The 19,049-nt window shown below is 31.2% G+C and overlaps 3 protein-coding genes across 6 annotated transcripts; 1 reads left to right on the forward strand and 2 right to left on the reverse strand.

The window, feature by feature from the left end:
• Nucleotides 1-308: 308 nt before the first annotated feature.
• Nucleotides 309-10,196, reverse strand: LOC108768752 (retinol dehydrogenase 12). Of its 2 annotated transcripts, XM_018519311.1 has the most exons (7): nucleotides 10,043-10,196; nucleotides 2,474-2,925; nucleotides 1,727-1,834; nucleotides 1,476-1,649; nucleotides 1,184-1,400; nucleotides 864-1,059; nucleotides 309-789 (listed from the first exon to the last, which is right to left on the reverse strand). In XM_018519311.1, the coding sequence occupies exons 2-7, from the start codon at nucleotides 2,622-2,624 to the stop codon at nucleotides 595-597; spliced, it is 1,041 nt and encodes a 346-aa protein (XP_018374813.1). In that variant the 5' UTR covers nucleotides 2,625-2,925; nucleotides 10,043-10,196; the 3' UTR covers nucleotides 309-594. The 2 variants fall into 2 exon arrangements, with proteins under 2 accessions (XP_018374813.1, XP_018374814.1); XM_018519312.1 differs by lacking the exon at nucleotides 10,043-10,196 and having other exon boundaries at nucleotides 2,474-3,009.
• A 2,084-nt stretch (nucleotides 10,197-12,280) lies between these two features.
• Nucleotides 12,281-16,220, forward strand: Kr-h2 (transmembrane protein 33-containing Krueppel homolog 2). Of its 3 annotated transcripts, none has more exons than XM_018519324.1 (6): nucleotides 12,281-12,462; nucleotides 13,426-13,599; nucleotides 14,358-14,539; nucleotides 14,993-15,060; nucleotides 15,173-15,306; nucleotides 15,770-16,220. In XM_018519324.1, exons 2-6 carry the CDS (start codon nucleotides 13,433-13,435, stop codon nucleotides 15,981-15,983), a joined length of 765 nt encoding a protein of 254 aa, XP_018374826.1. In that variant the 5' UTR covers nucleotides 12,281-12,462; nucleotides 13,426-13,432; the 3' UTR covers nucleotides 15,984-16,220. The 3 variants fall into 3 exon arrangements, with proteins under 3 accessions (XP_018374826.1, XP_018374825.1, XP_018374827.1); XM_018519323.1 differs by having other exon boundaries at nucleotides 13,432-13,599; nucleotides 15,770-16,219; XM_018519325.1 differs by lacking the exon at nucleotides 12,281-12,462 and adding an exon at nucleotides 12,500-12,675 and having other exon boundaries at nucleotides 13,432-13,599.
• Nucleotides 16,221-17,088: 868 nt separating this feature from the next.
• On the reverse strand, nucleotides 17,089-19,049 carry RpS3 (ribosomal protein S3). Its single transcript, XM_018519263.1, has 4 exons — nucleotides 18,949-19,049; nucleotides 18,066-18,388; nucleotides 17,763-17,950; nucleotides 17,089-17,287 (listed from the first exon to the last, which is right to left on the reverse strand). The coding sequence occupies exons 1-4, from the start codon at nucleotides 18,979-18,981 to the stop codon at nucleotides 17,103-17,105; spliced, it is 729 nt and encodes a 242-aa protein (XP_018374765.1). The 5' UTR covers nucleotides 18,982-19,049; the 3' UTR covers nucleotides 17,089-17,102.

Genomic DNA, 19,049 nt, shown 5'->3' on the forward strand with positions numbered 1-19,049 from the left:
CCTGAATAGAATTACCATTTTTTAATATCATAAATTATAACTTGCTAGATTGCCAAAATATATGATCTCCGATAAACAGTTATTTATAATATAAACGAGAAAAAAATAATTGACATTATGAAGAAGGAAATGTTGCGTATGTTATTTAAAAAAAAATGTACTTAATATTTATTTATGTAAAGGTCATCCAACAGCAATAACATCTATTCATAACATCTATTCATAAATAGAATAGGAATATTTGCATGTCAAAAAAAACTTCATTATATATATATATATATGTACATATATATATATATATATCTCATTTCAGTAAAGAATGATTTAACTAAAAGGATTCTTTTACGTCTCTAAAGTTTATCGTCTGTCATCTTTTCCAATATTTTCATACATGTTCAATGATGTTGCGTGGGTAATCGGTTATTTGCATTTTCTTACAGTTAGAATTAGAATAGATACATCGCATGAATGTTTCAAATGTAAAAAAATATTAATTTTTAATATAAATTTATTGAAATAAGTGTGCGCGATATATTCAATGACGCACAAATTATTTAATAAGACATGGAATAAGAAATATTGTGTATATTTTCGTTACAAATATTGGAAAAAATTTTTTAAATGTGTTTGTTTTAAGGATAATTCAAATAATCGTTCCCGAACTTCCTCTTCGAGTGCTAACGAAGGAACAGCCATTTCTTTACAATTACTAATATATATCCCACCTTTTTTTTCAAGATCTTTGCTAATTGCAGCATATATTACTGGCGTTGCTCCTTGATCAGCTGTCTGCGACAGTAAAGTAACAATGAATTGATTGATAATAGTTTGGAGAATTTGAAAAATTTGGTATATATTCTTACCTTCCATCCAACCATAAGCCATTTGTTCCAGGCTAATACAGTATCTTGGAATAAATCTGTTTTTACTATACCCGGATGCACGGAATATACTAATATATTCAACGATTTGTTTTTAAAGAGTTTCTGCAATGTTATCGTAGACATTGTCTGTGCTAATTTACTTTGTCCATACGAATCATGCCTACAAAGTATTTTCCTGCATAATAAAATAATTGTTTAAGTTCTAAGAAAAATTCACATGCCATACATTAGCGAATAATCCTAAATTCATCATTGAAAATAAATTAAAAAAGATAATTTAACAATATTTTTATGATTACTTGTCAAAATTATTGATGTAATCAAAATTTATGGTGCCGAGGTCATGAGCGCATGAAGTAACATTAACAATTCTACTACATTCTTCCGGATGCCCGCCAGTTTTCAATAATGGCAGAAGAAGAGACATTAATAAAAAATGTGATAAATAGTTTATCATCCATTGTTCTTCGTATCCGTCTTCTGTATTTTTATAGCTAGTAGGAAACATAACAGCAGCTAAAAAAAAATAATCTTTTTTACATGCAATCAACATTCTATATTAGAATAGAGTTGAAATGTCCAATTACTTACCATTGTTAATTAATACATGAATTTTATCATAATCCGCTTTTATTTGCTTTGCAAATTTTTTGACTGATTCGAGAGAGGAATTATCAAGCTTATAAACTTTTGCTCGTCCACTAGTGACACCAGATTCTCTAATCTGGTGGATAATATTTTCACCCAAGCTAATTACTCTACAAGCTAATCATATTTCCATGTATTGACATGTTATAGTGTTGTAGAATAATACTACATCGACAATAACTTAAATAATTTACCGAGTATAACTTCCATGTCACACTGTAACAATTGCTTAACTACTTTCGCTCCTATACCTCTAGAACCACCAGTTACAATTGCAATTCTATTCGGCTTTGGAAATAAATCTAAAAAAGAATATGAACCAAATAAAACAAACATTATAATTATGTAATATTAAAAATTATGCTTCATTAAATATATTTTATAAATAGCGAATTTTGAAAAAGTGTATCATAAACGAAGAATTAAATGTTATATTGTTAAATATCATCCAATTGCAAAAGATTTTATTTTTATTTCAAAATAATTTTCATATTTTCCTGATTGTAAGGGAACGAAGAATTTTATGCGTTAATATAATTTTACACAATAAAAGATGCAATTGCCACCAAAATATTTTCAGTTGCAATAATTTACAATAATATCAATGTCTCCAGAATTTATTATGACTCCAATTTATATACAAAATAAAATAAAAATAAAATATTTAATACATAAATATTTGTATACGTAATGTCGTATTCATTTATTTATTTAATATTTAATTTCTACTGCAATATCGCTAAAAATTTTATTTGCACATGCCTTTTCTGGGATATACAAATAAAATTTCGAATATAATTTGTTCTTGTCTTCATCAAAAACTTTACATATACGTATTGCATCATTTAAAACACTCAATACATCCGTACAGAGAGTGTTTTAAATGATGCAATATATATGTGTAAAAATATGTAAAATTTATACCTTCCTTTTTTTCTTACCTATTTTATTGTATCTCGTGTTGAATACATCGTGACCATGATACTTTATTCCAATAGAATAATATTTTAAGTTGCACCACAAGCACGTTTTATGATAACAAATGATGCCGAGCACAATAAAGGCACAAATCAACGTCGTTTCAAATAACATTGTTACACAAAATCGTTAGTTAACAATCATATATTTAATATTTTCGTCACGATACGAATACTGATGAATCGCTTTAAGTTCAAGTTGCAACGAAATTCACGTCTCTAAGAAATTGCAGTCCAAACCGATCACCGTTAGGCACCGCTGTTACTCGCTCCACATCCGTACTTTTCAGCTGTATCAACCGTTATGCGTACAGGATCGTTCGTTACAGACTATATATATGGAGAATGCTGTTTTGAGAAATACCTCTTGGGGGGGAGAGGGAGTCCGTTCCCTTCTCTGATTTCGTATAAGTGTCCTTCACATAAGAAAGTGCAGTAATTTCAGTTATCATGACAGAGAGTAATAGCGTATAGACAATATTTAAAGTGTTTAAATTTTTCTAAGAGAATAGGATTATTTAAATATGCTACAGTATTCTTAGTTACTTATATTTTATTAGATTGTATTTTTTCTATCATGTATTTCATTAATAAAATAACACCTGCTGCCGATATCTTATATATTACAAATATTACAAATATTAATTATTAGATATTATAAATATTACGTAATTCATCCCTATTTGATAATAAGTCTGAAATTATATGTCTCAATTTTCGAGTAAACAATGAACAAAACGATATGGATCGCGATAAATAATTTCCTTTGTTTGCTAAAAGGTCCGAATGAAATGTTATAGAAATTTTATTTTTAAATTTAAGTTCTGTTTGTTTCTGAAAACATTTTCTTTCATCATTTTTTCTTAATAACACAAAACGTGATAATCAATTAGCAATAAGTATGGTATAGACATCCGTATATATTCATATATATTATCGTGTGTTTCGCGAGATTTATTTTAAAAAATCAGGGTGACAGTAAAAAATAATACTCAGCAGAATAGAATAGTTCACTGATATTACATTGTAGTGCGTCTTCCCTATACTATCCTATAAGTTTTGCTCTACAATCACAGACAATGATAGATACAGTCAAAATTGTATCTATTATGAAAAATCCCTGTCTTTTAATAATTTTCAATATATATCTTATTTGCGTTGCTCGCACTTCAATTTCACTCCTTTATTTTAAAGTTGCTTCAAAATCTTATCTTACCCAGAAGGTAATTAGGGTCAAAATTCCAGATAAGATTAGAGAATCTTTTCCTTACCTATATATATAGAAGGTAGTTAAGATCAAAATAATACTCAGGTCCGGGAATACTCAGGTAATTTTTCACAAGATTTCGATAAATACCCTATGTCACTCTAGTGAATCTTTTCCTTACTATCTTGTAGATTTCACGGCTTTAATTATAGAAAATGACAGATATAGTCTTGTGAAATTCCTATTTTTTACTAATTTTCAATATATAGTTTATTTATGTTGTTTGTACTTCAATTTACTTAAGAGTTGTATTTAAACAAATTTCTACTCTTACCTGAAATTTTGAACAAAAAATATATGAAAAATTGAGAAAGTCTCAGATGTGTGTTTTTCGTAAGATTTTTTAATAAACTTCTGTCTCTAAAAAAATAGAATTCTTGTTAGATTCTTTATGTGACTTTTCAGACACTTACATGATGCATAAATTTAAACTACATAACTCTATTATTTACAACAGAGCAACAAAAGTTATGACCTTGTGTAATTATCAAGAATTAACTCGACGCAATTATATCGAACGTATTAAACCTATTTCCTACAATTATACCGCGAAAGAATACAATAAATTTTGTAAATTTAACACTAACCTTTATATTTATTATAAGATTATTTAAGAGATTATTATACGTTTTCATATTTCAAATTTATTTTAAGTACGTTTTTGATAATAAAAAATGTCTATGCATAAATCAATATTCTATTAATAATATAAAACAATTTGTAATACTATTTAAAAACAGAAATAAAAACGCAAAAATTTTCGGAAAAAATTTTATATTTATGAATAAATATACAAATTACATCTCATTAAATAAAAAGTTTTTTTTGTATTCCTCCATCCAAAAAAAAAGACTTTATCTAAATGATAATAAATGATTTGTCTTAATGAGTTCTATAATTTAATTGTATTACAAATGAACAATATAATTTGTATATTTAGTCATGAATTTAAAATATCTTCCAAAAATCTCTGCATCGTTATCTGTATTTTTAATGTAGTATTACAAATCGTTTCGTATTGACAATTTACATCAATTAATTTTTTTAGTGCCAAAAAACCTAATAAAACTTGGGATGAGAAAATTTACTACAATTTACTACAATTAATTTTTTTAGTACCAAAAAACCTAATAAAACTTGGGATGAGAAAATATAGTGCATATTAAGGAATAAACCATCCGATAAAAAATTTTTTATCCATGAATATGTATAGATATACAGGGTCCGGAAAATCGAGACCAATACTTCGGAAAGTGATTCGGGAGCCAAAAAGGAGGAATTTTCAACTTTCATCCACAATTTTTTTATCAACGGGCTGTAGAAAATTCCACAACGATTAATCAAAGGAGGCATCAACAACAGTTTAATTGCACGGTATGGACGGGTATTATTGGTAACGAACTTATAAAGCCTTATTTCTTTGAAGAGAAATTAAACGGTCAGAATCATGTACGATTTCTTAGAGAAGAGTTAGGCCTCCACCACTTTCTTGAAAATGTCCCTTTAATATAATACGTCAAAACATGTGGTTCATGCATGATGGTGCACCTGCGCATTTTAGCCGTGTGTAGCCAAAGATCATTTGAATCGAAATTATGGCCAGAGATGAATAGGGCGTGGAGGTCCGATTGCCTGGCCCCCAAGATCACCAGATATGAATCCACTTTATTTTTATCTATAGGTTCATGTAAAGTCACTAGTTTACAGAAATGCACCCAATAATATTGCTGACTTAAGATAAAGAATAATCCACGGATTCGAAAAAATAAGGAGGGAACCAACTGTTTTTCAAAGAGTTCGGAATTCTTTTGATAGAAGAATAAGGATTTGCATTCGTGCTGAAGGTGGTCATTTTGAACATTTCATTTAATCTGTTACATTTCATTTAATTCTATTTAACCTGTTTATCTAAAAATAATGCAGTAACCATATTTATAAATACCGGAAAATAAAAAAATAAAAAGTAAAAAAAATTTTTAAATAAAACATAATTATTTATGTTGAAACACTGTGAAATAAATTATGATTGTAATTATGAGAAACAAATTTCAATTTTTTAACATAAAAATGATTATAACCCTGAATCACTTCCCAAAATATTGGCCTCGATTTTCCGGATACCCTGTATATAAACATACATAAATATTCGTAAACATGTATAACCATATATGAAATATGTTCATACATCCCTCTTTCTTTTGTAAAATTACTTTTTAGTGTAATAGAAATAATAATAGCCCTTGAACGACACAATGGGTCTTTCATGTCCATGCTATTTCTAATAGTTCTTATTTCTTATATACCTGTGTATGGTCCTATGCCTCTTCGCGGGAAAAATTTTTGTGATGGGGGGAATATAGGGAAACAACGGCGATAAGGAATTTCTGTGTTATCGAGCAGCACGGTCGCAAAGTTGCGTGAGGAAAGACCCATATTTATAGTCGAAAGGTGCCTTTTTCACAAGTAAGTGGATTCAGTTATTTTGCTATTTTTGTATTGAATAGACTTATTTTATGTCTATACTTTTTTTGCTGTATTCACTGCGGGAAGCCGATATGCGAAGTCCACAAATCACCGATATACAGCATACCATAAAAAAATTTAATATTCTGTAATCACTTTTTTAATATTTCTGTTTGCATTAAAAATAATCATTTTTGTACTTTAATAAAATCAAAAACTGTTTTTTCTTTAAAAATACTCTATTTGTCCACATTAAAAATATAATATATTCAGATGCTCAAATAATTGCACTTTTTTTGCATCTGGCTCGTGTAATATTTTTTTTTGTAAATTATGATCTCTGTACAAAAACATCCTACAATGATTTTTTTGGTACATATATAGCAAAGTTACAATTTTTATATCAAAACTGAATTATTTTCTTTTTCTGGTGCAGAAAGTAATTTTCATAATTTTTCTAAACATTTTTTCCAATGTTTGCATAGCAGAATAATTTAGTAGAGACCTTAAAGAATATGTGTGAATTTTTACAGAATTTTTCGAATATTTTAAGAGCCTTAACCCTTAGCGGCCACACGGGGTGACTTTGTACCCCAAGGCTTAGGAAAAGTGAAATTAGAGGTCTAAAACATTTGAAATTGATACAAGTATCGACATTTGTCACTAGTAGACACGTGTGAGATGTGACTCCATTACATAGGAAGCCGAAAAATCGCATGGCGGCGCTTTGAGCGTTCGTTTTCTCAACGTTTTCATTTTTCCCTCATAACCGTAATTTTGCAAAATAAATATACTTTTTGAAAGATCGGCGTATACTGTTATTTTTTTATGGTAGTGGTGTATCTTGTGCGTACAATCCTAAAATTTTAGCCGTTAATATTGAAAAATGGCGGAGTAATAAATTTTTTTCTGAAAAAAGTCATTTTTGCCGAATTTTCACATATATGACCAGTTTTTAGAGCGCCATCTATAAATTGACTAATATAAATCATTAGAAATGTTGAAGAACTGTTCAACAAACATGAAACAATCGATTAGAAATCTTAAAATATCCATATATCTTGTACAACTAATTTTTTTAGCTATGTACCCCGGTGTGGCCGAGCTGAGGTGTGGCCGCTAAGGGTTATTCAGTGATAAAGGATAAAATGATGCATCATGCGCTTTACGGAACGCAGCCTTGAAAGACATTTTATAGAATGATTTTTTAAATATAATTTTCAAAAGATTTTAATGGGGTTTTTAAAAAGTCTTTAAAAAGTCATCTTGAAGAATTCTTCCTTATAATAATGCTCACTGAATGGGTGCCCGATGCTCCAACTGTCATATTTTTTAACTATTGTCATGTAAATAATATACGTATTTAAAAATGTTAAAAAGATGCGTAAAGATACAAAACAAAATATATCTTCTACAAGTACATTTTTCTTACTGTAATTAGATAAATTCTACTCTTCTTTTCAAGTTTAGTATTTTCAATTTAAAGTGTTCTTATTCATTTGAATTTCTATTTATATTCCTTTTATATTACTTTTTGCCTCTACTTCTTTTCAATTAACTGTATTATTATTGCACTAGGAAAAAATACAGTTTTTATTTTCATCAGTTTTATTCACATCTATTTTATGATTTTTTGCCTTCTTTACACGATTAAATGTAAAATTGTATTTATTAATTGGTTGATTTTAATTAGACAATGTAATAACATATGTTGACATAAGTTAGCTAAGTGTTTCTTTCAAAACGAAAAATTAATTCGTATTAAAAAATATCGAAATTATAAAGTTTTCTGGGCTTTTAAAATCTTATTTTCTTCTTTCGTCTATCTCTACAATTTTTCGAATTCGGATTATCGTATGAAATAAAAATAGCCGATACTTATCCTTACAAAATTTTTTTCGTAAATCATCTTACACTTTTACGTTGCACAAGTTATGAGAGATAAGGAAATAAGTGATTCATTTGACGATAAAATGTACGACGATGTGTTTTTCCAAGGGGGTAACCACTAGCTGAAATATTGTCCCACAGATTACATGATTTCATCTGATTACAAATAATTTTTTTCACTACTATGAAGTAATTTGGTAAAATATACTATTTTATTTAATATTATACAATGATTTCTCGTGGTTGCATATATAATTATCGGATTATACATAGAGATTTTATATAAATTTTACAATGATTTCGAGGATTCTGTCCCACGATTACATTAAGTGGTTACCCCCTCGTGTTTTTCACATATATTTCTTGACGTATTTTTTTACATGACTTCTTCATGCAAATCTTCGATATCTCATTGTGAAACCGGGCACCTTTGAAATATTGTCAGTTTTATTTTCTTTTTTTTTTTAATTTGTCATATTCTATAGATAAAAATATGAGATACGTGTTTCGTGAAAAAAATATCAATTTTTTTATGAAGTTATTTACACTTATAAATTGCAAAAATTTACAAAAATGTCGCTCAATTCAAATAATTATATGCGACATTCAAATAATTCGTTGAAACCATTAGTCATACAAAAAATAATTATATTCAAATAATTATATGCGACATTCAAATATATCGTTGAAACCATTAGTCATACAAAAAATGCAAGAGACCGATTTTATAAAGATTTTAAATTGTACTATGGATAGATTATTTTTACTTTATCGTTTTTTCGTATAAATAAATAATTTTCCATTTATTTACATTTTTTATTAACATTTTTCATTATCAACTCATTAATTTAAAAATTTTATAAAAATATCATATTCCCATTTCAATTTATAAAATAACCCTGAAAATTTCAAAATGGAACTCGAATGGATTGTATAGTTAAAAAATTCTGCTGTGTGACGACGCGATTCCACATACGTATGCCGAATATTTTTACAAAATTTTTTAATTGATGAATCTCAACTTATGTAGTTTTTCTGTACTTTTTCGTAAAAATTTTTCCGCCAGGGATATGAGTCAACACAAACGTCATTCTATCTTTGCATTTCATGAGTAACGAAGACAGAACGATGTTTTATTTGTATTGATTTATGTCACCATATGGAAAACACTATTTACGTAAAAATGAATTTTTAGTGCAAAAATGAAAATAAGAGGTACAATCTCCAATGATCTTGATCTCGACAAATGTTATTAAACATGATTCTGAATAACATTCAAAAGGTTTTAGCCGTGGGTAATGCTAAAGACACCTTGCGTAATGCTATGCCAGCGATACTGATGTAACATTCGAGCCTTATAACTCGAGAAATACTTAATCAAAAAATATTTTGTATAGTGTTTTGGGAAGCTCTCGAGGTAAGCTACAAGAACAAGAATATGCAATGAAAAATGGGGGTTCCCATTTAAGAAATTGAAGGTTGATCTTCACGTGATTTTAAATGACTATCCAAGGTCAAACCAACGGTACAATCTTATGTCCCCCTCTAAACCATACAACTTTTGTCTAAAACATTTTTTTCTAAGATCAAAAATAAAAAAGTTATTTGGGGTGGGACGTTAAAATGGAACACCCTGTATAGACTACGTTTACACGACTCGATTTATGCTGAAATTATAACATCGATGTTATGAAATTGGCCAATCATATCTATTTCTCTAAAGAATGAAATGACTTATTATTTGAACATACGTAATGTACATATATATATAATTTCATTCACATGTCTTTTCATAGTCTCCACATTTCACTGAAGTGTATGGGTGTATACAATGTGTGGATTTGCATTAAAATAAATTTAAATGATCGTACACGGAACAATGATCCTCGCAAAATGGTAATAAAAAATACAACCTGACGATACCAGAATGCTAGGCTTCGATTTTCTTTTATAAACTCCTTGTGTTCGGATCGTACTGGTCTTTCTAACATATGTAAATGGTAGAACAGCGCTATCAGTAAATTTGCAACACAGCTAAAGTAGTCTGCTACTACTAACAGCTGATACGGATGACGCATGTGCAGCTTCAACTCCGAGTGACAAATTCGATCTTTCTCGATTTTTCTCGAGTTAGATTTATTGAAGAATAAGAATCAAGGACTGTTGTAAAATTGTATTTATTATTTTGCGATATTATTTTATTCAATTTTTATTAAAATAAGAAACTTCCGATTTTTTAGCTCATACACAGATTGCGCTTTTATCAATAAATGCACGCTTGTATTTTTGGAATTCTATGGATTAGTCTTATCAACTTCAATTAACCGAAACAATCGATTAAGTGTCAACCGTGATTGATCAATTCTGTTGAATAACAAATGCGATTGGTCAATTCCAATGTAACAATCGGTTAATTGAAGTTAGTGAGTCAACCCTGTAGTATCTAGGGCCATGCTCGTATATTAGTGCCAATTGACTGCCAGTACTGAAAATCTATAGTTCCCGTTATGTATACTATACTCTGTTCAACGAGAGATTGGGCGAGTTCAAGACGACAAAGGGGCTAGGCATGCTTATCGAGCGATTGTATATGATTGGTTGGATCTATAAGTAACAACCAATTATGTTCATTTGCTCGGCGAGCTGGCTAGCCGCTTTGTCAACTTGAACGCGCCGGATTGAAATTTCACCAATAAAGACAAAGAAATTTTGGTTTATTTTGTTCTTGTTGGTCAAACTTCAATCTTTCAATCTTCAATCTCATTCTTCAATGCGTAGTCTGATTCTGGCTTAATGGTGTACACTGGACGTGAAAACGCTTGCCGCGCGGCAAAATGTGATGCGGTAGTCAATAAGCTTACAGCTCCTAATGTGTTCATTGGTTACCGCGTCTCATTTTGCCGCGTGGCAAGCGTTTCCGCGCCCAGTGTGCAGGAGCCATAAGGTTTAAAAATCTATTGTAGATCCGGGGTAAGGCTCGGTTTTTACCTGACGTTACAATGCTGAAAATTAGGGGCTCCGCACAATAAAAGGGGGTGATCCCGATTGATCACGGCTCGATTGGACACCACCAATCACAGCGACCGGTGCTTAAAAGCTTTGTAGTCTCAATCGCTGTGAGTGGCTCGTGTCCAATTGAGCCGTGTCCAACTGGGTGCCACCCAATAAAAGAAATAGGAAACAGAGAACAGAGAATAAGAATTTCAACCTATCAGAAATCATGTATTGTGGAATACGCAGTGTGTATTAGTCGTATGTATATGCCATAGTCGCATAACATATGCATAAAGAAAATCATCCAATCGTAGTTTACGTTTGTCTGTATGACAGAAATGTGATTGGATAATTTTCTTTATGCACATGGTTATGCGGCTCTGCAAGTTTGTATGGAATAGCCCTTAAGCCTTAAGCCATAAGAAATGGGCGAATCACAGTCGCTTATTCTTCTCGGATTCGACTGTAATTGGTCAATTTCTTACGGCTTAAGGCTTAAAAATCTATTGTAGATCCGGGATAAAGAAAATTATCCAATCGCATTTCTCTTATAAAGACGCACGTAAAATGTGATTGAATAATTTTCGTTATGCATACGTTTATGCGACTATGGCTTAGTTTACACCGAGTACTTGATACGCGTTTAGCAGCAGATGTTCGATCTTTCAAGAAATGGCGTTGCAATATGTTAGATAAGGACAGATAAATGCGTTTGAGTGAGACACTGGCTGCGGTCCACTTGACGCTACAAACGCTTCGAAGCGTTTGAGCGACCAATCAGAACAAAGAATTTTACGAATTAACTAATCAAAGAACGCTTCGAAACGTTTGTAGCGTCAAGTGGACCGCAGCCACTATGATATGTAATAAATATAAGAAATGAATTAAAGATGTCACTATATTATCGAATTTTTGGAATTAAAAAGTCTGATGTGTACTATCGACCTCGATTAAGTTCGGTCGCGCGTTGCTCTAGCATCTCCTTAAAAGTTAATTATTTGCTAATTGCTAATGAATAATTCTGCCCGATAAGTTAATCATCGGTCGAGTTAATTATCGAATCTGATTAAAAGTTGCTAATTTTGACTGAAGGTGGCACCGTGTCGCAGACATCGTGCGACATCTGCGAACGGGAGATTTACGGAAACGATATTCATTCGCCAATATCAGCCAATATTCGCGAGGTTGTCGGAAGTCGGAAGTTGGATTTCTCGGCTCGTTAGACACGTAGATGTTCCGAATAGGTGGATTCCTGACTCGTGCGATTGTTTGCTGTCGTAACTGACGTGTAGAACACCACTGGAGTATCCTGTGCGTCGTCGTGTGGAGCGTGCAGCGTGTAAGCGTAATTAAAGTTCGGTTCGCCCGATTTAGATCAGACCTTCACGATACGAATACAGCGGTGTCATCCGGATGACGATGTAATTTACCAAATCGTGTGACTTGTGTACGTCGCGCTGCGTGCGGAGAAAAAAAACTGCTTACACATGCCGTTCAGACATGAATCCCGAACCGAAATTCTCGCTCGTTGACGTTTACGCGTCAACGGCTCGTGAGTTCATTTCTCGTCCAAAAAGAAACAACTTTCCCGCATAAAGCCTGGCCACTTTCACTTTAGAAACGCGCGATGCTTACGACACGCAAAGGCGCACCTTTTTTTTTTATAATTCTATAAGTCTGCATAGTTTTCACGCTTATTTGAATGAATTTAAAAAACAGGTTTCTTCCGAAAATCAACAATATTAATATTTCCATCGAGAGAGTCGATCTCGAAACTAGGTGAAAATTATAAGAGCAAATTCACTAAAATATTTGTAATTTTATACATTGGTCAACATCTTGTGAATTTGCTCACTTTTGTAATTTTTAAGATACACAATTGACTCTTAGATGTTGATCAAAGATTATAAATATTCCAATAAAAAAAAAAATTCCAATAAATTTGCTCACTTTTGTAATTTTCACCTTGTTTCAAAATACATAATCAAGCCTAAATTCTATTAATATTTCCACCGAGAGGAGAAAGTTGATTGCGTCGGTCTAGAGATTGATTGTATATCTTGAAACAAGATGAAAATTACAAAATTGAGCAAATTTATTAGATGTTGATCAATAAAATTGATCAATAAAATTCCAATAAATTCGCTTATTTTTATAATTACCTTGTTTCAAAATATAATCAACTTCGAGGAAATAAGTTTTTAATGCAAACATGTTTTTTTTTTGTATACATGTTGATATAATTGTTTTTTTAATCATGGTTTTTTAAATCATAGGTTACTCTTATTCTGTTTCTTTTTAGCTTCAGGATGGTGGATAACGCAAGTAGCGGATCCAGCGACTCGTCGCCACAAATCGAAAAGGGATGGCCAGCCCTGAAACAGCATATTGTAGACAATAAGATTAAATTTGGATTATGGGTCACGAGACTCTTCACCATAATATTCACCATCGGTTACATTATTCCTATATTTGGGTACTTATAATCTTTCATAATTTTAGAGCTAGAACACTTACTTTTTATGAAGTTCCTTAATCCAAGCAGAACAACAAATCTTGATAATGTCAAAATGACATTAAAATAAAATATAAATGATTGAAAAGCGACTTAGTGATTATTTTGAAGTCATTTTGATGTAATTTTAATGATAACTTGTGTTCTGTTTGAGAACCTTTTGGAACTGATGCCAAAATATAGTTACTAGTTAGTGACACTAGGTCTATGGAATCCATTAATATATGTTAATTGATCTACAAGATGGGAAGGTCACATATAGTGGCGCTGAGACAATGTCATATTTTAAAGCATGAAATACAATGAAATAATATGTATTGCGTTTCTATTTCTCTTGTAATTCTTTTTGTCACTTAATTTTTTAACTTTGTCGTGCATTGCAATAGATATAATAATAATAATAATAAAATAAATTATAACAAATCTTATTCAAGAAAAAACTGTAAGATTTTCATTCTGTATAAAGGTTAAAAGGCATTAATTTCCAAGAACTTGAAATTAAGGAAAATGACAAAAAAAATGAATGTTAAGAATGTTTTAACAAGAATAATCCTAATTTTTGTGCAAATGTAACTTAAAAAAATAGAATTGTTTGCAATTTTCTACAAAGAGATCTATTAGATGGATTCAATAAACCCATTAATTCCAAAGGAATATAATTGAACGGATCAAATAGACCTATCTCAACCTCAGAGAATTAAATTACGATTTTGTTTCAGGAATCCCTATAATATATACTATAAGGTATTAATGAATAATGCGGCAACTAGTGCGTTACGTCTACATCAAAGAGTTCCCCGCGTTCAGCTCACAAGACAATTTTTGGAGACGTTGCTGTTGGAAGATTCGTGCCACTATTTGTTCTACTCCTTGATATTTTTATACGCGGCGCCAGTTACATGTATCCTTCTCATATTTATGTATAGTCTGTTCAAGCAATTTCTTAAATGTTTCATATCGCTCTCTTAAGTAAGAAGTGACAACCAACAAAAATGTGATTTTCAAGTTATTACCATGAATGAGTTAAGTAAAAAATTAGCACATTGAACTGTAATAACTAACTTAACTTCATAAAAATCATCAAAATTGACACAACTAGAAAAGGATAGTTTAAAAAAATCGTCACAATTTAAAAAGGATTTTTTTTAAAGATCGCAAAATGATAATGATAGAAATGACATTTGTATTAAGAGTATATTCTTTTTACCGATACTATTTTGATTAGTCATTAATTTTCTGTCAAGTTAAAAAATAATTTTTCCTTTCCTGACAACTGAATTTTTTATGTTACTTTTGAGATAAAAGAATTATTTTAATAATAACAAAATTGAATCCTGAACTGATTCGTATACAGTGGTGCTCACACCAGTTTTTCTTTTTGCTCTGATGCACATGGCTAGTTATTCCCTTACATTGCTAGATGTAAGTAAACAGACTGATTATGCAATATGTACATATGCAAAAAAATTATACCTTACGATTGTCTGCATAGTCATAATGAGAATGTAAGTTGAACTTGTGAACTCTGTTTCAGTGCTTAGGACATAATAGCTGGTGGGGCGCTCGTCTATTAATATCTTTGGTGGAATTTCAATCACGGAATATTCTTCGCCTGTGTGCTCTGTCGGAAATCATCATCTTACCATTTACCGTTCTTCTAGTATTCACGTATGTATCATTAGCACGATTAGTTATGTTCTTTGTCGCTTTAGTGAGCTGCATTAAAATTTTTCTATTAAATATATCCTATTTCATTAATGAAGGAAATATTATGATTTCCCTATGACTCCAAATAAAATCCTGATAAATCGGGCAGATGAAAGTGTAACGCAGTTGTTGGAGCGTAATAAAAAAATAATTTTAATCAATGCAGATCTTGATAGCATGTATATCCATATGGAAATACACGCTATTAAGATCTGCATTGATTAAAATTATTTTATTACGCTCCAACATCTGCGTTACACTCTCATCCAATTTATCAGGATTTCTATTTCATTTTAAGTCCAAGTGCATACTAGTTTAGCTACAAAGAACAGACCTATAGTCGCATCGTAATCCACGCGATATGAATTATAATCGAAAAATAGTATTGCAATTTTTAAACATCCCTTATATTTTTTTTTTACAGAGGACGCGCCGGTTTACTGACTCCCTTTGTTTATTATCAGTTTTTGAAACTACGTCTTGCATCTCAAAGAAATCCATTCACGCGTAACGTATTTTACGAACTCAGAAACGGATTGAGTTCGGTGTCGAAAAAGCCGGCCGTACCGGACATCGTTCGGAGGATGATCGACGGTCTGCTTTCTTTGACCCAACAAATGGCGCCAGTGCGTCAATAATATCTATATTATCTACGATATTGAATTCTTCAATTATTTCTCATATTGTCTTTCAAAGACAGATCTCCTAGGGTTCTAGGGTCCACTCAGCGACACTTTCATGAATTAGTGTTAGCGCAAAGTGAGTGCAGACATAAAAATTCATAGTGAATGTTACGTGAATTATATGATTTGAAATATCCGTGAAAACAATCAAAGTATGTGAACAATTTCTTACTTTAACAATTATGCTCATTTACTACTAAATGTTAAGTGAAAATGTGAGGATTTGTACTAATCATAAATATAAAATTTATAAGTTAGGTTAAAAGATTTAACCTACCTCTTGATAACTTCGCTAAATTTTGGATTATATTTTTTAGTCTTAAATTTAATGGCCATTCTACAATAAGTTATTAGTCATAAATCAGAAGTTAGAAGCTGAAAATTGACAATTGTAATTGATCAATTCCAGCTTTTAATTTTTGATCTGACTAATGGCTTATTGTAGAAGGCCCATTATATTTAAATAGAAATATAACTATGCACATACTAACTTTATGATTTAAGTGTAATTTTGAACCATAAATTTGTAACTAGTAAGATAATGGTGTATAATGAAGTTTACTGATTAATGGAGTTCAATGTTGATTAAATATCAACTCTTTTTTGATTGATTTTGCACAGTTTTGCGGTATTAGGGAATGTTGTGTATAATATCTAGTAGATAAGTTATTAAAATTTATATTTCTCTCTGAATTACACGGAATGGTTGACCTATCACTTTTTGGGATAAGCTCTGGAATAAGTTTAATGTTTAATACATGTCATATATGTTTGTTTTACCAATTGTTATTCTAATGTGAATTTGTGTATTTTCTATTGGATATTTATGTTTAAAAATAATTCAGAATGGTTTTATAAATGAAAATAGTTATCGGATATACTGTAGAGCAAATATTGTGAAAAATATTAATAAATCTTTTTAAATAAAAAGTAAAGGTATCTCTTTAAAGTAGATATTCTTACCTAGCATGAACCTTTTTTTAATATGTTGAAAAAAATATTGGAAATAAAACAACACAGATATTATATTTTGTATTTATTTTTTAAATGCATATAAATGCATTTAAATTACTGTTATACGGCGAGAGGAGTAGGTTGAGGTATGTCTTTTGAAGGTTTCACCTCGGAGATTGGAACTGATGGCGGAACCTCTTCTTTCGGCTCCACAATCGATACATAATCAGGAAGAGGCTTTTTCGGGCCGCTCTTGCCATTGGGATCCCACGGTAGCATAATTTTGACTTTGATTCCCAATACCCCTAAAATATATTACAAACATAACATATAGTATGAAAAGCACATATGAATGGCTTCATAAAATAAATTGGATATAAAATGAATGTCTGAACATATATACATTATAATATCAAGTCTTTATGAACATATTTAGCAAAATATTTATTTTGCAATTACTAGGAAGTTTTCTTCGTGCTAATTGTATTCTACTTTTACATCTAGAAGAATAGTCACATCTCAGTGAAAAACCTTTCCACAGTTGCAAAATAAACATGTTGCTGAACGTCGTCATTACTATATTGGTCTAGTTTCCATTGAAACCACCAATTCAATGCAGCTTAAATGTAGAAGATCGTTTCCATTGAAAGTAGAAACTGTAGATTAAAATGGAAGTAAAACAAGTATAGTCAAACACATTTCCATCGACTCAAATTTGATTGTATGCTTCGATGGAAACTATTGTTAGTCAAAGCAATCGATGTGATAATACAATCGTACCTTGCCGCAAGAGTACATGCCTGGTGGCAGTGTTCACGTACTCATTAGTCGGCTCACCCGAGTGGATCATAAGACCATCAACAAACTTCATCGATTTCGCTCTTTGACCACGTAATTTGCCACTGACGACGACCTCGCAGCCTTTCGCGCCAGATTCCATGATAAAACGCAGAACACCATAGCACGCCCTGATAATAAAATAATATTTAATGAAAATTGCAAAAGACAGAAATAACGAAATAAATAGATGTTATTAGGAGTAACAAGATAAATGAAAAGAAAGCAGATAAAACTCTGACTTGCCTTCGTACAGCAAGACCTCCAATCAGCTTGTAACGAAGAGACTCTGCCTGTGCGATGGCACACAGACCACGTGTGGCCACTTTCTCTGCGTATAACTCAACATTTTGGGGTTCTTTGAAGTTGAAACGCTTCTGTACTACAGACGTCAGTTCCCTGATTCTACGGCCTTTCTCACCGAGCACGCTCTGTGTGTGGGTAGCCAGTAAAATAATCTCAGTTCGATTCGGTGTCACTCGGACCTCCACACCCGAATAGCCATCTTCAGCGAGCTCACGAGTCAAGAACTCGTTCAACTCTGCTCTGAAGACACCATCGCCTACAAACTGAAAATAAAAGGAAAATCTGAATATATATAAAACACAAAATCTCTTATTCTTTACATTAAATAACATAAATATATAATTTAATTTATTCAGACTATCCATTAGATTTAACACAGATAAATCATTATATTTAAGAGAACTGTATCTCATAAAAGTTTGTAACGGGAGTAAATTGCACGAGCTGTATTGCTTATTACAGATACAAGTGGAAAAGTAAATACAAAATAATTAATGGAAGTTTATATTAATTTATTTTATAGGTTATACTTGGAATAAATATAATGCAAACATCAAATTTGTAATTTCAGGATATTACAAAGAAAAATCACAATATACCGAATTCCATCTAATAGAAATATATACATTTTAAGTAATTCTGAAAAAGAACATGTGGAATTGCGAAATCCACGCGAGAACGACGTTGGAATCCATGACATCTGCGGGCCACGGTGACCGCGTTCATCCAATTTTCAGCGAAATATCGCCGCACGAGTTTCCCGCGTTGCAACAATGAGAATATTTTTGCGTATTGCACACGATAAATTCTGAAGATCGCTAACCTTCCTCTTCTTAGATATTGAACGATTCTCCATCACTGTCTCATATTTTAGCGAAGCCAACGAAAGAAACCAAGGGATCGAAAAGACCTGTCTAGGGGAGA

This window comes from Trachymyrmex cornetzi, unplaced genomic scaffold (genome assembly GCF_001594075.2).
Source record: "Trachymyrmex cornetzi isolate Tcor2-1 unplaced genomic scaffold, Tcor1.1 scaffold83, whole genome shotgun sequence".
Taxonomy (NCBI): Eukaryota; Metazoa; Arthropoda; class Insecta; order Hymenoptera; family Formicidae; genus Trachymyrmex; species Trachymyrmex cornetzi.